Below are 22,011 nucleotides of genomic sequence, written 5' to 3' on the forward strand. Positions count from 1 at the left end.
CCAGAATGGGACCCCTGATAAGAGACCTGCTGCCCTCAAAGGGAACTTCAAAACACACACGCCTGGGTGGCTCAGTGGGTGAAGCATCAGCCTTCGGCTCAGGTCATGATCCCAGGGTCCTGGCATCGGGCTCCCTGCTCAGCGAGGAGGCTGCTTCTCCCTCTCCCTCTGCCTGCTGCTCCCCCTGCTTGTGCTCACTCTCTCTCTGTGTGTCAAATAAACAAATAAAATCTCAAAAAAATACACATGCCCATGTGCACACAGCCATGCACACACCTATGCACAAGGTCACTGCAGAACAGCAGGTGGGATGGGAGAGACTTGTGGCCTTCTGTGGAAAAGGCATCTGCCCCTCCGTGTCTTCCTCCTCCTAGACTTTTTCTCTCAGCCTCGTGAAGCCCACCTTCCTATCGCATCTTGAGGAAGGATTCCCGACAGGTGGATTTGAGCTCCTGAACATCTGCAAATGTCTTTATTCTTGATTGACAGTTTGGCTGGGTATGGAATTTCAGGTTGGAAATGAGGTCCTGTTCCGTCATAAACAAGAAGGTCCTGCTCCATTACTTTCCAGCTCATTTGGTGTTGAGATGTTTGAGGCCACTTTGACTCTTCCTCTTTGTGTGGAAACTCTTCTCTCTCTGGAGGCTTTTAGGGTCCTCTTGGTGTCACCAGGACCTGACAATTTCCCAGGGAGGTGACTGGGTTGAGTTTCCTGCCACCCCCAAGGCAGGTCAGGTGAGCTGTTTCAAGATGGAAACTTGGTCCTTCTGCCCTGTGAAGTTGTCCTCAGCTCTTTATGAGTTCCTCCCTGCTTTCTCTATTCTCTTTTTCAGAATTACAAATATTTGCTCTAAAGTGGGTCCCAAAGCTGCCAGAGTTAGGCACCCATGACCCTCCAGGCACCATATGGGAGACGCTGGTCTTCACTGAGCCTCATCCCGGGCCATGGGCATGGTTTGCTCAGCAGGGTCTGAACGTGGCCGGTGGCAGCCGGGCAGTGGCACAGCATCTTACTGGTCCTGAAACCCAGGCACTTGGGGTCCCTTCCCAGACCCCCCAGCTCCCATCTGAGCCACCGAATCCTCAGTGTGAAGACCATGCCAAAGAGAGCACTGTCACTTTGCGAAAGGGTCCCACCCTCCTCTCAAAGCTGCATTTGAATTTGAGGTTTGGTCAGAAGCTCAGCTGGGAGATGTGATCAGGTACACCCAAGTGCCACCTGAGCTGAGTCTTTCTCCCCACAGCCAGCCTCCTGGTTCTCCTGGCTCCCCCAGAGCCAGAATTAAGGTTGCAAAGGTGCAGAAGACACCTCTCAGCCCCAGCTGGAATCCAGACTCAGAGAGCTGTGGTAGTTCTTGGAACTCAGAGTGGATCTGCGGGGTGGGACAGACTGAGATAATGATGGGGTCGTGTGCATACAAGGGACTCCGCTGCTTGATTACATCCCTCACTGTGACAGGGAGTCCAGTGGCACCAAGAAGGAAAACAGCCCACGGCCGGGTGGGGTATCTGCAATGCTGCTCAGAAAAGGGGCCCCAGGAAGACAGCAGGGTGGGGGGTTGGAGTCCCTAGGCCCTGGCTGCACCCTCAGCCGGACACCGTCCCGGTGTCCCCGCTAGTCCATCACCCCGGCCTCTATCAGGAATTTGCTGGGGCCATGCCCCTCAGGCAGATGACTGTTCTCAGAAAGGGAGGGGAATCCTGCCACCTCTTCGCAATTCGGATGCCTTGATCACTCTGATGGCTGTTTCTGCACACATTACAGTGTGTCTGCATACTTCTGCCCAAATCCACGCAGACTGGCTAGTCTCACCCAAGATGGCTTTGGAAGCCAGTTCCACGGGGAAGACAGAGAAGATGTCCCCCGCGAGCGGGGAACCGGGCACCAGATGCACTTACAGGCAGGCACTCGGACAGCCCGTGGGGGTCATCATCAGCCCCATATGAAAGAGGGGTCCAGTGCTCAGGTGACTCACCTAAGAGCCTCCTGTGCTGGTCCTCTGACTCCGAGTGCAGTGTGGTTCCCATCATGCCAGAGGTGGAGGGCTGAGAGGCTTCGAAGAGGGTCCTTCTAGTTCCGAACCCCTACACTGGGACCCGTCCCAGGGATATGCAAGTCTCCTGAGACTCAGCGTACCAATTGCTAATTTCACATCTGTTTGGAGCAAAGTGCTACCGTCTTCCAGGGGCTGGGTGCACTGCTCCCTGCAGCAACGGGAACTTCTTTCCAAACTTCTTTTCCTCCCTTATTTGGCTGTAATTCTGATTCCCTCTGAATCCCAAAGTGTGCCAAACACCATCCCATCACAGAGTCGCACCTGCCTCCAGACAGTGCAGGCGTCCCACCAGCACTGTCCTGCGGCAAACAGGAGGCCCCCTCGGCTGCCTGGACCCCCTGGCATGGGAGCTCTGCCCAGCAAGATGCAGCCCGTTCCAAACGCACAAGGAACGCCCACCCTGCTGTTTGGGGCAGCCCAGGGTCAGACCCTCTTCTACAGGAGTTCCCTCCCCGATCTCTGCCCTGCAGTTGGAGCCTAGACGAGATCTCAAAACCCAAGCCCTGGACATACACACTAGACTATGCTGGTTGTAGGATTTCCCTGCGCTTCAGCTAGACTTAAGGAGGGAAGGTGAGCAGGATGTGGGGACAAAGGGAGGTGAAAACCTGAGACATGGGAACTGCGGTAATGGCAAACTGAGGGGGTCACACAGCCCTGCACTCAGATCCCACACAGGCCAAAATCTGGGAGGGCTCAGCCCGCTGAGGCCCCCAGATACGAGCACTGGGCCTGAAACCAGTCGTGCGCACAGAGGGTGCAGTGAGGTCTCTGACCCTGAGGGCACTGGAGTCCTGTTTCAGGTGGAGACACCAAGGTTTCGGGGCCACTCTCATCAGAAGGACACGCTAAGCTCTGGGGTGGGAAAGTAAAGCTCGTTTTCTGAGGACTTCCTTCCGTGGCCAGGTGGTACTCTGGCAGGGGCAGACCATGAGGCATTTGGGTACAGTACAACCGCCCCAGAGGTGACCCCCTCCCCCGCCTCTGGCAGCTCTTGGGGTGCTCGCAGCTGCCCTGAAGGGCTCAAACGTCTCGCAGCCAAGGGGTCGAGGAGCTGAATCCAGAGCTCAACCTGTGTGTCTAGCCAAATCTTCCTGATATTCCAGAGGCCAGCAGGCCACCCTGCAAGGACAGGAGGCAGGCTGCCGCCAGGACGCCATCCCCCAGCCGCCCTCTAAGTATGGCTCTAAATCGGAATTCATCCCGTTTCCCAGTCAGCCCAGACACCCAGAAAACAGTGTGATTTCTGTACTGGGATGACATGTGCAGAGAGGGGCTTTCGCGAACACTGCAACCCACCAGCAGCTCTGGGCAGGTTCCTGGGCCTCTGGGTTTGCAGGTTATGCCATCTTGACCACTCGTTTTTTTTTTAAGATTTTATTCATTTTTAAGATTTTATTTATTTGACAGGGAGAGCACGAGCAGCGGGGAGGGGTAGAGAGAGAAGCAGGCTCCCCACTGAGCAGGGAGCCCGATGCAGGACTCGATCCCAGGACCCTGGGATCATGACCTGAGCCAACTGAGCCACCCAGGCGCCCCTGGACAACTCTTTATATAAAAATATATACACGTGTAAAAAATTCTGGATACAGAATTAGGTACGAAAGTGGGTATTTTAGAACGAGCAATCATACAAACTGCCAAGTTAGGAAGCTGACAAGTCCTGCACCACCACCAAAGCCAGGAGACACCAACATACCACGTATCCGCCAAGCACCCACCACACGCTGTGATACTGCGTCTTGCATGGGGGCCCTGGCCACACACGCGCTGATGGCACAGCTGCCAGGAGGAGCCTCTCGGGCCTCTCTCTACTGTCCACTGTTTACCAGGCCTCCCGCAGCAGCCCGCAGTAGCAGTCCAGCCTCCCTGAGTCAGACAGGAGAAGCAGTCCTCGGGCTCCATCTGTCCTTCTCTGGAAGCTCTGCACTGTCCTCTTACTGAACAGTCAAGAAAGAAAACTGCTCTTAAGAAACAACAGTTGCACCTGTTGGTTGTCACGACACATTACAAAGGTTCCTTGGCAAACACCTAAGATAAACGTTGAGTCACAAATGAAGGAAACACACAGTCGTGTGCGTCATTGCAATCCATGAAAGTTTATTCAAATGTTCATGCAAAAGACTTTCTCAGCGTCCATGCCATTCACGAATCCTCCCCAGCACTGTGAGACGAGGAAGGCAGAGCCGCTGGTTTAGCACTTTTTTATACAAAGGAGCAACTCACAAGCTTTCAAACGGCAAAGACGGGCGCTAACAGGAGGGCTGCACTGGCTCCACATCTACCCAAGATGAGCGGTTGGTCCCTCCCAGAATCGCATTCCAGACCGCGTGGCCTGTGGCAGGACGCAGAGGGGGCACAAGACTAGCGGTTGGTCCCTCCCAGAATCGCATTCCAGACCGCGTGGCCTGTGGCAGGACGCAGAGGGGGCACAAGACTAGCGGTTTGGTCCCTCCCAGAATCGCATTCCAGACCGCGCGGCCTGTGGCAGGACACAGAGGGGGCACAAGACTAGCGGTTTGGTCCCTCCCAGAATCGCATTCCAGACCGCGCGGCCTGTGGCAGGACGCAGAGGGGGCACAAGACTAGCGGTTTGGTCCCTCCCAGAATCGCATTCCAGACCGCGTGGCCTGTGGCAGGACGCAGAGGGGGCACAAGACTAGCGGTTTGGTCCCTCCCAGAATCGCATTCCAGACCGCGCGGCCTGTGGCAGGACACAGAGGGGGCACAAGACTAGCGGTTGGTCCCTCCCCGAATCACATTCCAGACTGCGTGGCCTGTGGCAGGACGCAAAGGGGGCAGAAAGAAAGGGAATGTGCTCAGCTGAGATTGGCCGTTAGACACTGTCCTCACTACCGGTTTCACATCCACACCCGCGTCTAACCCACTGAGAAGCACCTTCCTGAACATCAGTCGCTCTGGAGATGAGACGGGAGGAACCGCTGGGGGAACGTGTCCTCAGCAGCGCCTGGCGCAGCGGCCACTTCCCTGCTCGGCCTCCGGGCAGCAGTTTCAACGGGGCCCACACTCCATGGGTCCTTCTGGTCACATCACATCTCCAGTGAGGTTTTACCCAGCCAGGAAGTCTAAGGAAATGTACAACCTCGGGAGGACGAAGTTAGTGTGAAGACTCGGGGAAGACGCCCTGATGGACAGGACTGTGGGGACAGGAGGCGCCGGCCGCAGGTGTCGGCTGGGACCTGGTGCACCTGAACCTGAGGCCCCTCCCCAGCAGGGAGGCTCATTTGATGAGATTCCTCATGATATTCAGGGAGGACCCTCTATACCCTGATCCGAAATGGTTCCAGTGGTTCAAGTAGTGGAAGAGCTGATAGAGCTGCAGGCGCGCCTCGAAGCCCGGGGCCTCGGGGATCGCGCTGTGGTAGGCGGAGTAGAAGGAGTGGCTGAAGCCCCCAAACATGCCGGCTATCGCCAGCTCATACTCCGAGTGGCCGTAGAAAGAAGCCGGATCAAAAATGATGGGCCCAGACGCGTCCTCTGCTACGTTCCCTCCCCAGAGGTCTCCATGGAGCAGGGCTGGGACAATGTCCAGGTCACGAAACAGGTCAGGGATCTTTAGCTGCAAGGAGGAAACACATTCTCGGCAAAGTGACCAACACGTGCGGGAAAGATGCAGATGCTTTTCTGAGCGTGGCCCAACCACCCTGGAGGAGCGTGGCACACAGATGTGCACGGACACACACAGTTCAGGCAGGGAGGAGGGACACCGACAGCCACCCCACCGGCTGGCCCAGCCCACCTCCTGTCCAGACCTGGGCCACAGGTGGCCACACCTGCCACAGGGCTTCCCCTGCCGGGCTTGCAGGGCCTGGCGAGGCTCCTCTCACCTGCAGAGCAGACCAGAGCTCCCGGGCCTCCCTGTCCCCAGACCCCTTCTCCACCATGTCCATCTGGGGCTGAATGCGCTGCCGGGCATAGAAGGTGACCCAGTCCTCCTGCCAGTCGTTCACCTGTGTGGACAGAGGAAAATGCCAGAGCCAAAGGAAGACGCCCAAGGCGGCGGGGCACCACTGCAAGGGTAGGTTGTAGAAGGCGTGGCGGCTGACCAGGCAGATGGTGTCTTGTGGACAAGCTGGGACCCCAGGCCCTGTCCCAGAAGCAGGGGCCCTCCCAGTGCACAGCACCAGAGGCCACTCTGAAGAGCTCTAGGACACATTCTTTCAACCTGTACTCATGTGGGAGCACAGAGCTCAGAGCTGGCTGGCCTTCCCCAACCGTGGCTCATTTCTGACCATCCGCCTGGCCCCGAGGACAAGCAGCCAGCACTGCCCTCCCCAGAGTGATAACATGAGGAGTCATGTGAAGCCCGGTTCAAGGAGACCGTCGAGATGCTGACCAGCAGGAGGGAAGCAAGAGACGCACGCAGGAGCACAGGGGCAGTGGACACCGCCCGACGACACAGAACCCATCCCACAGGCGTGCACGCACATGCACGGGCCTCTGTATGCACACGGGGTGAGCTACAGGCAGGTAAGGAAGGAGCAGAGCCAGCCCAACGCCCCCAGAGCTGCATGGAGCAGGTGGGACTGGGGAACCCCAGCTTTCAGCCACCCACCACCCCAAGCAGGTTCCTGACAACCTCTCCCACATTCCAAAACCCGAACAGTGTCTACTCAGGCCCTGTGCCCACAGGCGTCCCTGAAAGTTCCTGCTCACTCAGGATGCCTCTTCTGAGCAGCCGCTGCGGCCTCCGAGAGCGCAGCCGCCATCGTCCCGCTCCGCATCTGCCGGGCATCGGACAGGGCCCCGGGGCCCGGATTCCCAGGGAGCCAACCACAAAACCGTAAAGCTGAAGGTACAATCCCCTTGCATCGTGCTACCCTGGAGGATTTAGTAGGAAGTACATTTTTCTTAACTCTAATTTTTACACAGCTTCAAATCCAACATCCTGACTTGCTGGTCCTGTTTCTCTGAGCTTGTCTAGCATGTGAGCTGGGTAAACCTCACATCAGCCTCTTAAAAACCAGCCAAGAGAAGGGAGCAAAGACTTTTACTAAATTTCATAAAGAGGGGAGAGGCTGTTCCGTCCCTGAGCAGCCGACCTGACTGGAAGGCAGAAGCAAAGCGCTGGTGTTGCTCACCTGGGGGAGGTATCCACAGCACGTCACCACGTCAAACCCAAACTGGTCCACGAAGGGCCGTTCCACCTGCCCGCCTCCTTTCCCTTGCAAGCAAAGGAAAACAAGGGAGACAACTAATTCCCACATGCCCTCGGGCTGCTCTTGGAGATGAGGGCAGCTTCAAGGTCTGTCCTTGGTGTGCCCTTCACTCGTGTCCTCATCCAGACATAAACAAGGGCCCTGGGCTCCACAGACCCTCAGGCCCCGGGAACAGAGCCTGTACACTCAACGATGCAGGACACCCACACTGCCCAGGACAGGCACCAGAGGACGCTCAGAGGAGCGACAACACTGCGTCCAAAACAGCCACCCACAACCCATCAGGAAAGGATGGCTCTCGGGGGCCAGCCTGGCCCTGGAGTCCCCCCCCCCAACTCAGCAGATGCCGAAGGCCTAAACCCCATGGGCTTGGAAGGGGGAGACGGAGCCGGACCGGCTCTGTCTGGCGCACTGGAGTCTCGGTCGTCTGCTCCTGGAGGGTCAGCTATCCCACTAGCACAGTGACCCAGGGCTGCACACGGATTATCAAACACGAGAAGATGAAAATACCAGAAGGCACTCTCAATGTCAACACCACACTAAGCTCTACCAAGGTTAGACATGAGGGCCACCATGCTGTGCCTCACGTGGGGCTGTTCTCAGGAGAAAAGGCACCACTCAGAAAGCCAGAGTAACTCTGACAGGCTTTCTTCTGGGGAAGGAGGGGTTAAAGGAACCATAACAGGACAGGGTTTCGAGTCCAGGAAGCACTTCTTCCAAATGCGCTGCGTTACGGCACAGAGTCCGCTGTACCCCAGCCTTGGGGCTGACACTCCTTTCCTTGGGCATCAACAACACAGACCCCACCCACATGCCACGCCGGCCAGACATGTTCGAGGGGCCCTCGCGCCCACACGGCCGCATACCCACAGTGCCAGCCTCCTTCTGGAGTGTCTCCCCGAGCCTCTTGTTCTCTAGGTGCAGGTCTGCGAGCTGGGTTCCAAGCTTGGCGGCATGGCTGTGAAATAAATAGCGTCAGCCGAGTGTGTGGCACATAATCGCGGGGTCACAGCCTCCCGCACAGTCTCAGGCCACGGAGAACAGGTCAAGGGGATACAAAGTCCGCTTCGGTGAAGCAAAGGGGAGATGATGGGCCCTGGTTGTCTGATGCTCTTTCCCTGGCAACCGGGTTCCTGTCAGCACCTCACCTTGGGAGATTCCTTTCCTGTCTGCCTTCGGCGTGTGGAGTACGTGTCACTCGTCTGCAGAACCCATGATGCATGGGGTCCCGGGTCCCTCAAACTTACACCCCAGAGGCAAGCTCTCAGATATGAAGGAAACACTCGGAAGAAAAACAAAGCCATGAGGCGCCTGGGGGGCACTCAGTGGGTTAAGTGTCTGCCTTCGGCTCAGGTCATGATCTCAGGGTCCTGGGATCGAGCCCCGCATTGGGCTCCCTGCTCAGTGGGGAGTCTGCTTCTCCCTCAGCCTCTGTCCCTCCCCCCGTGCTCTCTCTTTCAAATAAATAAATAAAATCTTAAAAAAAAAAAAGTCTGAAGGCTCGGAAAATGCTTTAGAACAAAAGCAAACAACAAAGAAAGGAAAACAAAGCCAAGCAAAGGAGGAGGAGGAGAAGGTGCCCAGACAGACCTGCTCAGATACCGCATGTCCAAGTGCTCCATCACCAGCATGCTGCCCCCTCCCGGGGCGTCAAGGACCTTGATGGGCTTGGGCACCTTCACGGTGTCTGTTCTCAGGATGGCAGTTAGACTTGCCATCTCACCTTCGAACATTCTTTTGGCCTTTCCGAAAAACAATGGAGGAGGGGGAAGAGAAGGGAGAGCAAGGTTACTTCTGGAAAGTGTCTGTGCAGACCTGTTCCCTCAAGCACCACAATCTCAAGGCGCGGCTGTGACGACGGTGGACCACCAGCTGTGTCTCCTGCTCCGGCAGAGTAGGCTATGCATGAAGCCGCAGAGTAAGAGGGACGCCACTTTCTCGTTCCGGCCCCTCTTCGACACTCTGCTTGACTCTCTCCAGAGAGGGAAGTGCAAGGCCTCTAACTGCCCACCACATGTCAGGTGCACAGCTGGACTGCGCACGTGGGCCATCCTCAGACGGCACCTCGGCCACAGTCCTGTCCCACCTGGCCCTCCACCTGCACATGCCAGGCATCTGGACTCACCTCTCACCTGGTTTGAGGGCACCTCCAATCTCGCACGGGAAACCATCCCATCTTACCCGCCATTTCCAACCTCCCCCTTGAAGTCCTTGCTCCCCCAGGTGGCAGTGACTGTCCTTCACCTCATCTCCTTGCTCACCACGACAGGGACCCTCACCGAAGGCAAACCCCAGCCCACAACACACCCCGAGCTAGCAACCTGTGTGACAGCCCCACAGGGTCTGGCCCTGCCCACTTTCTACGCTCACCTGGGGTCCCTGCCCTGGGCTCCAGCCCTACACCTCCACGCACACGTGTGCACACACCAGCACACACATACACGTCCCTGTGCTCCTGGGCTCCAGCCCTACACCTCCACGCACGCGTGTGCACACACCAGCACACACATACACGTCCCTGTGCTCCTGGGCTCCAGCCCTACACCTCCACGCACGCGTGTGCACACACCAGCACACACATACACGTCCCTGTGCTCCTGGGCTCCAGCCCTACACCTCCACGCACGCGTGTGCACACACCAGCACACACATACACGTCCCTGTGCTCCTGGGCTCCAGCCCTACACCTCCACGCACGCGTGTGCACACACCAGCACACACATACACGTCCCTGTGCTCCTGGGCTCCAGCCCTACACCTCCACGCACACGTGTGCACACACCAGCACACACATACACGTCCCTGTGCTCCTGGGCTCCAGCCCTACACCTCCACGCACGCGTGTGCACACACCAGCACACACATACACGTCCCTGTGCTCCTGGGCTCCAGCCCTACACCTCCACGCACGCGTGTGCACACACCAGCACACACATACACGTCCCTGTGCTCCTGGGCTCCAGCCCTACACCTCCACGCACGCGTGTGCACACACCAGCACACACATACACGTCCCTGTGCTCCTGGGCTCCAGCCCTACACCTCCACGCACACGTGTGCACACACCAGCACACACATACACGTCCCTGTGCTCCTGGACTACAGCCCTACACCTCCACGCACGCGTGTGCACACACCAGCACACACATACACGTCCCTGTGCTCCTGGACTACAGCCCTACACCTCCACGCACGCGTGTGCACACACCAGCACACACATACACGTCCCTGTGCTCCTGGGCTCCAGCCCTACACCTCCACGCACGCGTGTGCACACACCAGCACACACATACACGTCCCTGTGCTCCTGGGCTCCAGCCCTACACCTCCACGCACGCGTGTGCACACACCAGCACACACATACACGTCCCTGTGCTCCTGGACTACAGCCTTTTTTTAGCCCCTCACAGACCGAAGCCCCCATGTGCAGGGGTGCCTCTGCTTGGAACACCACCTCCACCTTTCGCCAAGTAAGACCCTTCCTCAATCATGCTTCAGACTTCGTATGCTCTGACTTCTCAGACAAATCTCAAACTTCCCAAAGTAACTGCTCCCTTTAAAGTAGCTTTTTCATTTTTCTTTTTTTTTCAGTCAAAACACTATAGGAGTATGAGCAGAAAAGGGCACAAGTGGGAGCATCTGACTCCAATTTTCACGAAGTCTGCACACTGCGTGACTGCCCCCCCGGACACAGACAGAACACTGTTGCCCGGAAGCCCCGGAGGCGCCTCTGTTCCCCAGCCATTCGCGCCCTCCCCTCCCCCCACAGATCTGTCCGGTCCACTTTGTCCTTCTGCGTGCTGACACAGACAGTCTGGCTTCTTTGTCCCGCTGCCTTTGTTATGCTGGTGCATCAACAGTCAAGAGTTTACTCTCCCTGCTGCACAGAGCTCCCCGTGAGAGTGTTCCAGAATGGGCTCGCCCAGTGTACTAACAGCTTGGCTTCCAGCGTGGGGCTTCTACAAAGTGCTGCCAGCGACGTCTCTCCACATACTCTCAGGACGGACTCTATGACCTCAGGCAAGCTGCTTAACTTTCTGTGCCTCTCCCTCTCCCGTAAAAACGGGGTTAGTAACAGCACCGCGCTCACCGGCTCGCTGCCACGAGTAACTGAGCTAGCAGCTAACACTTACCTAGCCCATTCTGAGCACTTCAAAACATCACTATTATTACACTACCTTGGAGAGCTAAGGTCATTGAGGAAGAAGATAAGAACGGCGCCTCGAGCATTTTCGGAGCATTCTCTTTAGGAGATGCAGGGAAAACAACTACGCTCCAGCTACACTTTGTACCAGAGCACTGGTCGTGAAAAGGAAAGTAAGGGGTAGAATAAGATCAATAATCATGGGGGAAGAGGTGGAGAGGGATCTGTGAACCCAGCCAGAGGTGAAGCCTCTCTCGCAGAAGTGTCTGCTGCTCCGTGAGAAGAGAGGGAGGAAGAAGCAGGCAGCAGGTGGGGCACAGTGCTACAAAAAAGATCTGGAGCTTAAGGGAGGAGGAGGAGAGGAACCAACGGCAAGTATGCAAGACAGATAAGAACAATCTTATTTAGGGGCACCTGGGTGGCTCAGTCATTAAGCATCTGCCTTCGGCTCAGGGCGTGATCCCAGCGTTATGGGATCGAGCCCCGCATCGGGCTCCTCCACTGGGAGCCTGCTTCTTCCTCTCCCACTCCCCCTGCTTGTGTTCCCTCTCTCCCTGGCTGTCTCTCTCTCTGTCAACTAAATAAATAAAATCTTAAGAAAAAAAAAAAAAGAACAATCTTATTTAGAGCAGGTCAAGTCAAGCGGGGTGAGAGGGAAAAGAGAAGAGCAATCAGGTAGTCTTCTAGAAGTGTGGAAGGTACTTTCACTTCCTACAAGGTAAAGCGTAAAAGAAAGCCCTGTTTTCATACAACCAGCAAACGTGTAGGTACAGCTAGTTGTCTGCATGACTCACACAGTATTTTCCACAGAAAGCTAAGAAATTACATGTTCAGAACTATCTGCCAAAGGAGCAGAAGGAACTTAGGGGAGAAAGATTAGCAAAAAGAAAATGGACTTTGGGGCACCTGGCCAGCTCAGTCGGTAACGGGCAGCTCCTGATCTCGGGGTTGTGAGTTCCAGCCCTAGGTTGGGTGTAGAGATGACTTAAAAATTAAATCTTAATTAAAAAAAAAAGAAGAAAATTGACTTTGATGACAAAAGAAGAAGAACCTGAGGACACAGCAGTGCAAGAACAATGCTCAGAAAGCATCACTACGTGGGCCCATTTTAATCCCTGGAAAGTATTTGCTTCCCCTGTAATTAACACCCATTCTGAATTATAACAAAAGCCAGTGAAGGTGGAAATACAAACAGGAAAAGGATAGATGCCACATAAGTGGGAAAACAAAACCAGAAACAGAGAAGCCCTGCAGAAGAATGTAAGAGCTGCCTGAGGAAACTCCAAGCACGAATGCGGGCAGTTTCCTATAAAAGGGTGGGGCGGCAGGACGTGCCACTGATCTCTGCAGAACAGAGCACTAAAGTGTGTCTTGAGAGAACAGCCACGACTCAGAAAGAGATCGTCCCCATCACGGAAGGTGGGATTCACATCTGGGAAGAAAATGAAAACAACCGCAAAAACGCCTTCTAGGGAAAGAATAACAGCACGCCAGGCGTGTGACATGAGGACTTGGTACTGGGGTCAGTCCCCTCAGCCCCATCTGAAACAACGCATTGTCAACTGCTCACTGCCTCCTGGAGCCAGCCTGGGCCTTCTGGCTAACAGTACTGGGTGACCCAGCCAAATTGGGCACAGAAGCGACACCAGCAACCAGGAGGAAGTACGGCTTCAGCAGTGAGGTTCACCTGTTTTCTACAGGGCCCTCTCGAAAAGGTTCATGTACAAACAGAATTTTCTGGAGCAGGTGACTACAGTGGGCTGAAGCTGGTGCCCCCTCCCCAGTTCCTCTGTCGAAACCTGTCCCCCTCCCCCGTGTGACCCTGCTGGGAGGTGATTAGGCTCCACAGGCTGGAGCCCTCTTAATGGGATTGGTGCTCTGACAGATGAGACCCGAGGGAGCTCCCTCCCCCTCTGACACTGAAAACACAGGGAGAAGTCGCCTTCCCATCATGGAAGTGGGCTCTCCCCAGACACCTGCCAGCTCCCAGAACTGAGCTGCCCGGTCTGTGGTACTCTGATCCCGCGGCCCAAACTCACAAAGGCAGTGGCTAAATGTTTGCAATAATCCAGAGAGGATTTTGATCTCTGCAAGTTCAAATAAATCCCAGAACAAGAAGCTGCTACTGCCAGTCCCTGTTCAAAACTCCTCCAGCAAGGGATTTCTCAAAGTAGCGGCCCGCCACACCCCCCACTGCAAAGCCCCCCAGAACCACCGTCCACACTGCAGCGGGGAGCATAGTTGGGCGCAGGGGTCCCCAGACGGCCGCCCAGAGTGTCCGCTCCGCCCCCCCCCCCGGGTTTATATGGCTCACCCTGGGCACGCGACCCCAGGAACGCCCAGACACGGCCGGAGGAGCAAGGGGGTCAGCAAGTGCCAAGGCCCTGTGGCCCTGCTGTGCGGACCCCCACCCGGGCCTTGAGCACCTCCACCCCCCCCCACCCCAGACCCGGAATCCTGGCCCTCGGACCCTCCAGACTCCACACCAGGACCCCAGACCCCGTCCTGAATCTCGACCCCCACGCCGGTTCCGGACCCCGAATCCCGGACCTCCGACCCCCCAGACTCCCCACCAGGACCCCAGACCCGGGCCTGAAGCCCCACCCAGACCCCAAACGCCGACCACCACCCACCCCGCCCTGGCCCGGCCTACGGCGGCCCTGACCTCCGCCTTGGAGTTCACTTTCACGAACACCCGTCCTCTGTCCGTGTCGTAACTCTGGCCCTGGCTAATGCACCCGCCCCCCGAGTGACCCGTAGCCTTGACGAAGTCGCAGCCCAGCTCCCGCTTCAGCAGAGCCTCCATGTTCAAGCCGGCACGTCCGCGGACTGCCTCAAGCCAGGGAAAAGCCACCCGCGGAGACGCACCGTGATTGGGTGAGGCGAGGGGGGGCGGGACCTAGTCACGGGAACACACGGGGATTGGGTGAGACGCTGAGGGGCGGGACCGGGCCCCCAGGACATCCTGGGATTGGGTGAGGGGATCAGGTCCCTTGGGTTGGTTCTGAAATTCATACACAGCGGGAGGGCGAGAGAGCTCCCCCTTCTGGCCTCCGTCTCCATTTCAAGTGAGGCTTGCTTTTATTAATTTTCATACACGTGATTATCAATTGGCATCCGCCTCCCCTAGTGATTTGAGTCTGCTTTGCTCCCTGTATTAGTTGGAGTTCCCCCAGGGAGGAGATGACAGGATTCATAGGAGAGAGATTTATTTCAAGGAAGGGCTCTGTTAACCTTAAAAATAAAACTGTCAGTTAATTTACCAGCAAAGATGGGGTTATTTAGGAACAGCAGAGAATTGCAACCCAGGAAGAGCAGGCTTGGCAGAACCAGGGGCAAGTCTGGAGAACAGGGAGAGGAGGCTCTCTTTTAGAGGAAAGGGGTTATAAACATGACACCTGGATAACATCCGTTATTGAAAACAGGTGCAATAATTGATTATTCACATCAACAATGAGCTAAATAAAAGTTGCGTAAACAACAGAAGATTCGACATATTTGCAGAAGTGACACCAAAATCTACAACGTTTGTCAACAGTAATGGCTCTGAATGAACAAGAATGGTTACAGTCCCGTGCGTACGCCCTTGTGTCTTAAATACTGTTTTCTACTTGAGATTATCAAACTAAGAATTATTTCAGGTTTAGTCTGTTATTTGTTGATCAACTAAATGCGAGTCAACTCAGCTGATGTACAGAAACAACCTATTTAATTAGTATGCGTTTACATTTTATGCCCACGTCTTACACTTTAGTATTAAATATAAATGAATAGCAGAGGGAGGGGACTGCGTTGGTCTCTCATTGGCTGGGCTGTGGCCGTCTCTCATTGGCTGGGCTTTGACAATCTCTCATTGGCTGGGCTGTGACCACCTCTCATTGGCTGAGCTATGGCCGTCTCTCATTGGCTGGGCTTTGACAATCTCTCATTGGCTGGGCTGTGACCACCTCTCATTGGCTGAGCTATGGCCGTCTCTCATTGGCTGGGCTGTTGCTAGGGCAGTGGGAAACCTTCCGTCCAGGAGCTGGGTTAGTAAAGCAGTACCACCTGCAAGGTGCCTCTCTTTCTGTTGGGTTTGTAACTGATAACCAGTGCTGGGCGCAGAGCTCCACCTGTCGGCCCCCAGACACCATTTGGTGAGACTTTCCTTGATTAATTTTCACAGCTGACTGTAGGACGTAACTAAGCAGATTCTGTAAACAACAAAAGGAGATTTTATAAATTAAAAACATTAATTAATCAAATTAATCAATTACATGAACTACATTAAAAATTAAAATGTAGAGTCTACTTGGATGATTTAACAGCTTGGATGAGAGAATTAGCAAACTGGAAGCAGAGAAATGAAGAGGGGTACTTGGGTGGCTCAGTTGGTTAAGTGTATGCCTTTGGCTCAGGTCATGATCCTGGCATACCAGGTTCGAGCCCCACACCTGGCTCTCTGTATTTCCCTCTGTGCTTTGCTCTACCTCAAATAAATAAAATGTTATAAAATTCTTTTTAAAAATAGAAGTCATGAAGAATGTGGCACAAGGAGACAAACGGAAATTACAGGCAAGGTAAGGCACATGAAAATAGTAGACATTTAGCTGGAGTTCCAGGAAAGGAAGAGGCTATAATTGAACAGAAAATGGCTGAGAATTTTCTAGAACTGATGAAATACACCAACCCTCAGATCCAAGTTCTCCCCAAATCTTAAGCTAGATAAACTAAAATTTCACACTTAGGCAAGTAACAGTAAAATTTCAGGTCACCAAAGGCACAGGAAATCTCTAATGTAGCCAGCAAGGAAAGTCAGATTGCTTTGAAAACATTAACATCTGGTTTCCCAACACTAATACTGGAAGCCAAAAAATAGTGGAATGATTGTCACCAAAAGAAGATGACTGCCCAGGGAAACTAAGTTTTTAAGAATGAAAATGAGATAAAGACCTTATTCAGGAAGATGGTGGAGTAGGACGACCTTAGGCTCACCTCATCCCACAGATACAGCTAAATAACACCCACATCAGTGTAAACAACCCAGAAAATGACCTGAAGACTGGCAGAACAGACTCTTCACAGCTAAATGTAGAGAAGAGGCCACATAGAAGAAAGTAGGAAGGGCAGAGACACAGTAGGGAGCCAAACAGAATAAGAGACTGTCCTTAGCAGGGAGGGATGCAGGTGCTCGGAAAGGGGAGAGGGCCAGACCCTCACACCAGCCACCCAGGCATGGGGAACTGGCATGAAAACCAGAGGGTCACAATTTCACAGGTTCATACAGGCTTAACACTTGGAACTTTTAAGACATTATTCAGACTGAAGACCATTTTCTTTTATTTCCAGTGATGAAATTTTCTGCCAGCAGACCCTCCCAGAGGAAAACCAAAAGGATGCTTTACAACCAACAGAAAAGTGATCACAGGTTGTAAAGCTGAAATACAAGAAGGAGCAAAGAACAAAGAAAGCAGTACATAACTTGAGAAAATCTAATCAAATAGATTGTACAAAATAACGGTAAGCCTTGTATGATAAAGAGAATTTGAAAAATAATTTACTTTTTAACTTAAGAGTAAATTGTCCTAAGGTGTTGTGTTGTTTGTTCAAGAGTAAAGGTAAACATGGTGATTACCTTTAGTCTTTGATAAATTAAGCGTGCAAGTTGTAATTTCTAGAGTAAGTACTGAAAAATAGAGAATTTATAATTTTCCTATTAGTAGAAGGAAAAAATAATCCCAAAGAAGACGAGAGTAAAGAACATGGACAAGGTGGAACAATAAAAGCACACATAATAAGAGGGTAGATTTAAAGCCAAGTATATCAGCAATTACATTAAGTATAAATGAACAAAATACCCCAGTTCAGAAACAAAGAATATAAGACTTGAAAAAAGTGAAACACAACTGGTTATTTATTCTCTGTAAGAGTCAAAAGTAAAGCATAAAAATAAGAAAGGATCCAGCACTCGGCTGGTTCAATCGGGGGAACATCCAACTCTTGATCTCAGCATCATGAGTTCATGCTAAACATCGGTTGTAGAAATTACTAAAAAATAGTAATAAACTTAATAAAAATAGGAAAGGTTAAAAGAAGTGCCATACAATACTAGCCAAGAGAAAGCTATAAATACAACTACATTGATAAAAGACAAGTAGATTTTTTAAAAAGATTTTATTTATTTATCAGAGAGAGGGAGCACAAGCAGGGGTAGCTGCAGGCAGAGGGAGAAGCAGGCTCCCCGCTTAATGGGGAGCCCAATGCGGGGCTCAATCCCAGGACCCCGGTATCATGACCTGAGCCGAAGGCAGACGCTTCACCGACTGAGCCCCCCAGGAGTCCCTAGACAAGTAAATTTTAAGGCAGGGGTGTCAGCTGCTGCACAGACCGTGACATAAACTCCCTGTGGTGGTGCAATTGGCAGAACTGGCAAAATGCATTAGTGACAAAGATGGTCATTTCATAATGCTGAAAGGTTTAACACATTGGGAAGGAAAAACACGTTCAAAGGTAGACATAGCATCACACACAGTCAATGGCACTCTATGAGCTGTGCAGTGCACAACTTGCATAACCGTATTCGGTGTCTCTGCCTAAAATGAGAGACAAAACTATAGCTCTTTCAGAAAAATAAAATCTAAGAGAGGAATAAAACAAGACACAGAGACTCAGCCATAAACTACATTAAAGTCATTAAAACGAAGACTTTCTTTTCATTTAAAGATAACTTAGAGAGAATGAGAAGACAAACCACGAAGTGGGAAAGGAGATTTTTCAATACATATAAGTCACGAAGAGCTAGAATCCCTATTTTTAATCCCTAAAATGTAAAAACCTACACATTAATAAGAAAAAGGCAAACACTGCAAGGAAAATCCAAATGCTGTTACCTTCAGGTCATCAGGGGGAAAAATTAAAAATACAGTTAGATACTTTTATACACAACCTCCGACGGCTAAAATTAAAACCTGGCAACGTCAAGTGCTGGTGAGGGTGTAGAACAGCTAGAGTTCCATACCCTGCGGTGGGAGTGAACTTGTCCAACCATGTAGAGCTCTTTTATTTTTTTTTTTTTAAGATTTTATTTAATTTTTTTGTCAGAGAGAGAGCAAGGAAGCACAAGCAGGGGGAGGGGAAGATAGGGGGAGACGCAGGCTTCCTGCCAAACAAGAAGCCCAATGTGGGACCCCATCCCAGGCCCCCAGGATCATGACCCGAGCCGAAGGCAGACGCTTCACGGACTGAGTCACCCCGGCATCCCTGTAGAGCTCATTTTGGACAAATGAACTACTAAAGCTGAACATTCTGTATCCTGTGAGCCAGAAATTGTACTCCAAGGTATAACCCCCCCGCCAGAAATTCCTGGGTATGTGCACCAAGAAATACGTACAAGGATGTTTGGAGTAGAATGACTTATAATAGCCCAAAACATAAATAGCCTGGGGTGAACACACCCTTCAGTGACCCTCAGGAGTCATGCCCTGTTTAACCCCCTCCTGAGTGCACACAGAATCTGTGACTTGCTTCTGACCAAAGGAGTACGACAGAGGTCACGGGATGTCGCTCTTGTGATTATGTTATATTACGCGGCTCAGGTCGTGGCCTTGTGCTCGCAACGTGTGCACACGCGGTGGCTCCCCGGTGGCAAGCCGAGGCCCATTCCCGTCGCACTGCGCATTTGTGCTGCCCCTCCCCCGGGGACAGCCCGGAGGCACTGAAGCGCTGAACGAGGACCCCCGTGTGTGTGGACGGGTGGAGGGTGCCCAGCAGAGGCTCCCTAGTGCTCCACAGGGACATCAGCACATGGCCCAGCCGAGCACTTCCCCAAACCCTAGTGACGTGTGCTGCTCCCGCACTTCTCGCAAGGAGCCCTCCTCGCTGAAGAAACGGGGGCACTGAGGCCCAGGGACGGCGGTTGCTGGCCTGAGGCCATCCAGGCGGGAAACCGTGGAGTCAGGATCCATCTCTGGCAAACCTCTGACTCCCTCTGACCTAAAATCTGCAAAACCAAACTCACAACACTCCCCAGGTGGGTGTACGGGCCACTTCGGCGGTGACACAAAGGAGCATTCCCAAGAGCGGGGTCGGTTCTCGGGGGCACCTCGCGGGTCCTCCAGGTCGCGCCTGTCCTGTGGGGGTCCCGCCGCCCACCTCCCGGCTTCCCGCGGTCCTGACCCAGCGTTCGCTGGGTCCCAAAGCTCGGGGGGGGGGGCCTCATTCCCTGGGACCCCACCACGCAGCCCCTCCTGCGAGCCCCTCCTCTGTCCCCCGCCAGCAGGCCCGAGTCCGGCGCAGCTGGGACCCTCCCGCCCCGGCGGGCAGGGGTCGGGCCGGGCGGGGGGCAGCGCGCTGAGGGACTCGCGCCGCCCCTCGGTGCGGCCCGGAACGGCGGCTCACCGGGCTCCTGCCTTCCGTCCCGAGCGCTTCCGCCTGGCCCCCTAGCTTCGCACCCAATCCCTTCCCGACAGCAAGGGCCGGGGAGCGGGCCTGGGGAGGGGGCGGGGGGGACGCGGAAGATCCCCTCCCATCTCCTCCCGGGTGGGCTGCTATGAGCCGTCCCAAGCAGGATCACCACAGGCCAGCGTCGGGACTCGGAGGCGTGAGCCTGGCTGGGACGTGGAGGGTGGCGTGCGAAGGACCGGGCCTCCCGGGCGCGACAGGGGCGGGGGCGAGGGGCGAGGGGCGAGGGGCGAGGGGCGAGGGGCGAGGGGCTGGGGGCGGGGGCAGCGGGTGGGCGGGGTCCGGGCGGAGCCGTGGGCGGGCGGGCTTGGACGGAGTGGGCGGGGCATAGGGCGGGGTCTGGGCGGGGCAGCGGGTGGGCGGGGTCTGAGGGGCCGCTGGTAGGCGGGGTCTGGGCGGGGCAAATCGCTGACAGAAAACCTACGTTAAATTCATTGTCCAGCGACTCTCGGTACTTTCTGGAGCATCCATGAGGCTACAGTTTCGCCTAAAATAGGTTTTCTTTCTATGGCAGAAGAACAACTGGCCCTTGGCTGTGACGTCGTGGTGAGTCATCAGCAAACATGCGCTCAGTGTGAGGCGGGGCTCAGCTGTTGCTTGCTATTTACTTCTTGTCAGCAGGGGAGAGAAATAAGACGAGTGAAATGGCTTTGGAGAAAATACGGTCAGCCCCCTTGTGGTTCTTCGGTCTATTTTTATTTAAGCATCAGAGAAAGAAACTTAAGAAATGCTTTTCCATAGTCAAATGGGGGAAACATTTCACGTTATGTAAAGAGATTCTTTGCATGTCATCCAGAGATGACAGATGCTCCTTCTTTCCTTCGCCTTCCATAGTGAAGGACCCCTCGATGGCGCTCTAGACCAGAGGCCACCGCACAGTGTCACGCAGAAACCAGCCGTGTGGCGTGACCTCCGTGCTTCAGAATCAAGACAGGTGACTGGCAATTCCAGGGACAAACATAGTTACTGCGGGACCCGGCCATTCCACGCCGACAGAGGGGACATAGAAGCATACGTCCACAGAAGCTTGTACACAGCTGTTCAAAGCAACTCTGTTCTCAGAGTCAAAGGGTGGAAACAACCCAAACGTCCAACCACAGATTAATAGATAAGCAACATGTGGTCCATCCCCTCTGTGCAATATTATTCACCTTTAAAAAGGAAGGGAATTGGGACACTTGCCACAACATGGGTGAACAGTGAAGGCACGCTAAGTGAAATAACCCAGTCACAAAAGGATGGAAATTGTATGATTCTATTTATACGAGGTTCCTAGAGCCGTCAGATTCATAGACAGAAGGTAGAATGATGGTTTCCAGGGGCTGGGGAGGCGGATGGGGAGTTAGTGTTTAATGGGGACAGAGTTTCTGCTGGAGAAAGACAAAAACGCTCTGCAGGTGGGTGGTGATGGTTGCACCATGTGAATGTGCTTCACGCCACGGAGCTGCACACCTAAACACGGGTAGAATGGTAAATTTTATGTTGTATATATCTTACCACAATTTTTTAAAAGATTTATTTATTCGACAGAGAGAAAGACAGCCAGCGAGAGAGGGAACACCAGCAGGGGGAGTGGGAGAGAGAGAAGCAGGCTCCCAGCGGAGCAGGGAGCCCAACATGGGGCTCGATCCCAGGACCCTGGGATCACGACCACAGCTGAAGGCAGATGCTTAACGATTGAGCCACCCAGGCACCCCTATATTTTACCACAATTTAAAAATAAAAACAAAACAAAACTGGGGCTGTGTTGCTGTACTGACCAGCTCCAACATTGGAAGCTGTGGTCATGGCCTCTGGTCCTCCCAGTTTCTCTGAGCCCCCCTTTCCTCAGTATGGTAGTAACGACAAGCTCCACCTCTCTGGGTTGCCACGAGGTTAACATGGGCAACCACAGACGTCCCGGGGCTCTCACCATAGGCCTGGACCACTCTACACCCTTGCCCCTGGCCCCAGGGTACAGCATGGGAAGATTCTCCTCCCCTTTACCCTGGAGTCACATATGACCTGCACCTACCACTAAATGTCACAGTCGGAGGAAACTGAGATCAGTCACAATCAGCTAAAAGGTGTTCATGGGCGCTGCCGGGAGTTGGGGGGGAGACCTACCTGTTCTCATCTCAGGGTAAGGGATTGCCATGTGCAATTCTGGAGACATTTTTAGTGGTTACAACTGGGAGAGAAGTGCAATGGC

General features: G+C 53.8%; 1 protein-coding gene and 1 long non-coding RNA gene across 6 annotated transcripts; one reads left to right on the top strand and one right to left on the bottom strand.

Moving 5' to 3' along the window:
- Positions 1 to 5,158: 5,158 nt before the first annotated feature.
- FN3KRP (fructosamine 3 kinase related protein) lies at positions 5,159 to 14,226 on the bottom strand. Its single transcript, XM_045775000.2, has 6 exons — positions 14,047 to 14,226; positions 8,828 to 8,979; positions 8,104 to 8,195; positions 7,160 to 7,242; positions 5,906 to 6,028; positions 5,159 to 5,637 (listed from the first exon to the last, which is right to left on the bottom strand). The coding sequence occupies exons 1-6, from the start codon at positions 14,185 to 14,187 to the stop codon at positions 5,299 to 5,301; spliced, it is 930 nt and encodes a 309-aa protein (XP_045630956.2). The 5' UTR covers positions 14,188 to 14,226; the 3' UTR covers positions 5,159 to 5,298.
- A 4,959-nt stretch (positions 14,227 to 19,185) lies between these two features.
- On the top strand, positions 19,186 to 21,559 carry LOC123777938 (uncharacterized). Of its 5 annotated transcripts, none has more exons than XR_015721212.1 (4): positions 19,186 to 19,389; positions 20,335 to 20,484; positions 20,655 to 20,754; positions 21,351 to 21,559. It is a non-coding gene; the product is annotated as an uncharacterized LOC123777938 (long non-coding RNA). The 5 variants fall into 5 exon arrangements; XR_015721213.1 differs by having other exon boundaries at positions 20,335 to 20,366; XR_015721210.1 differs by having other exon boundaries at positions 20,655 to 21,559.
- The last annotated feature ends 452 nt before the right edge of the window (positions 21,560 to 22,011 follow it).

Source organism: Ursus americanus, chromosome 23 (genome assembly GCF_024610735.1).
Source record: "Ursus americanus isolate L20-20 chromosome 23, mUrsAme1.1.p, whole genome shotgun sequence".
In the NCBI taxonomy this organism is placed as follows: domain Eukaryota; kingdom Metazoa; phylum Chordata; class Mammalia; order Carnivora; family Ursidae; genus Ursus; species Ursus americanus.

Excerpts from the sequence above, each read along its gene's own strand:
- FN3KRP (XM_045775000.2), bottom strand. The coding sequence starts at position 14,187 with ATGGAGGCTCTGCTGAAGCGGGAGCTGGGCTGCGACTTCGTCAAGGCT. Across the intron at positions 7,243-8,103 it reads GAAGGAGGCTGGCACTGTGG|GGAAAGGAGGCGGGCAGGTG; the intron begins GTATGCGGCCGT and ends TTTGCTTGCAAG. Across the intron at positions 6,029-7,159 it reads GCTGTGGATACCTCCCCCAG|GTGAACGACTGGCAGGAGGA; the intron begins GTGAGCAACACC and ends CTGTCCACACAG.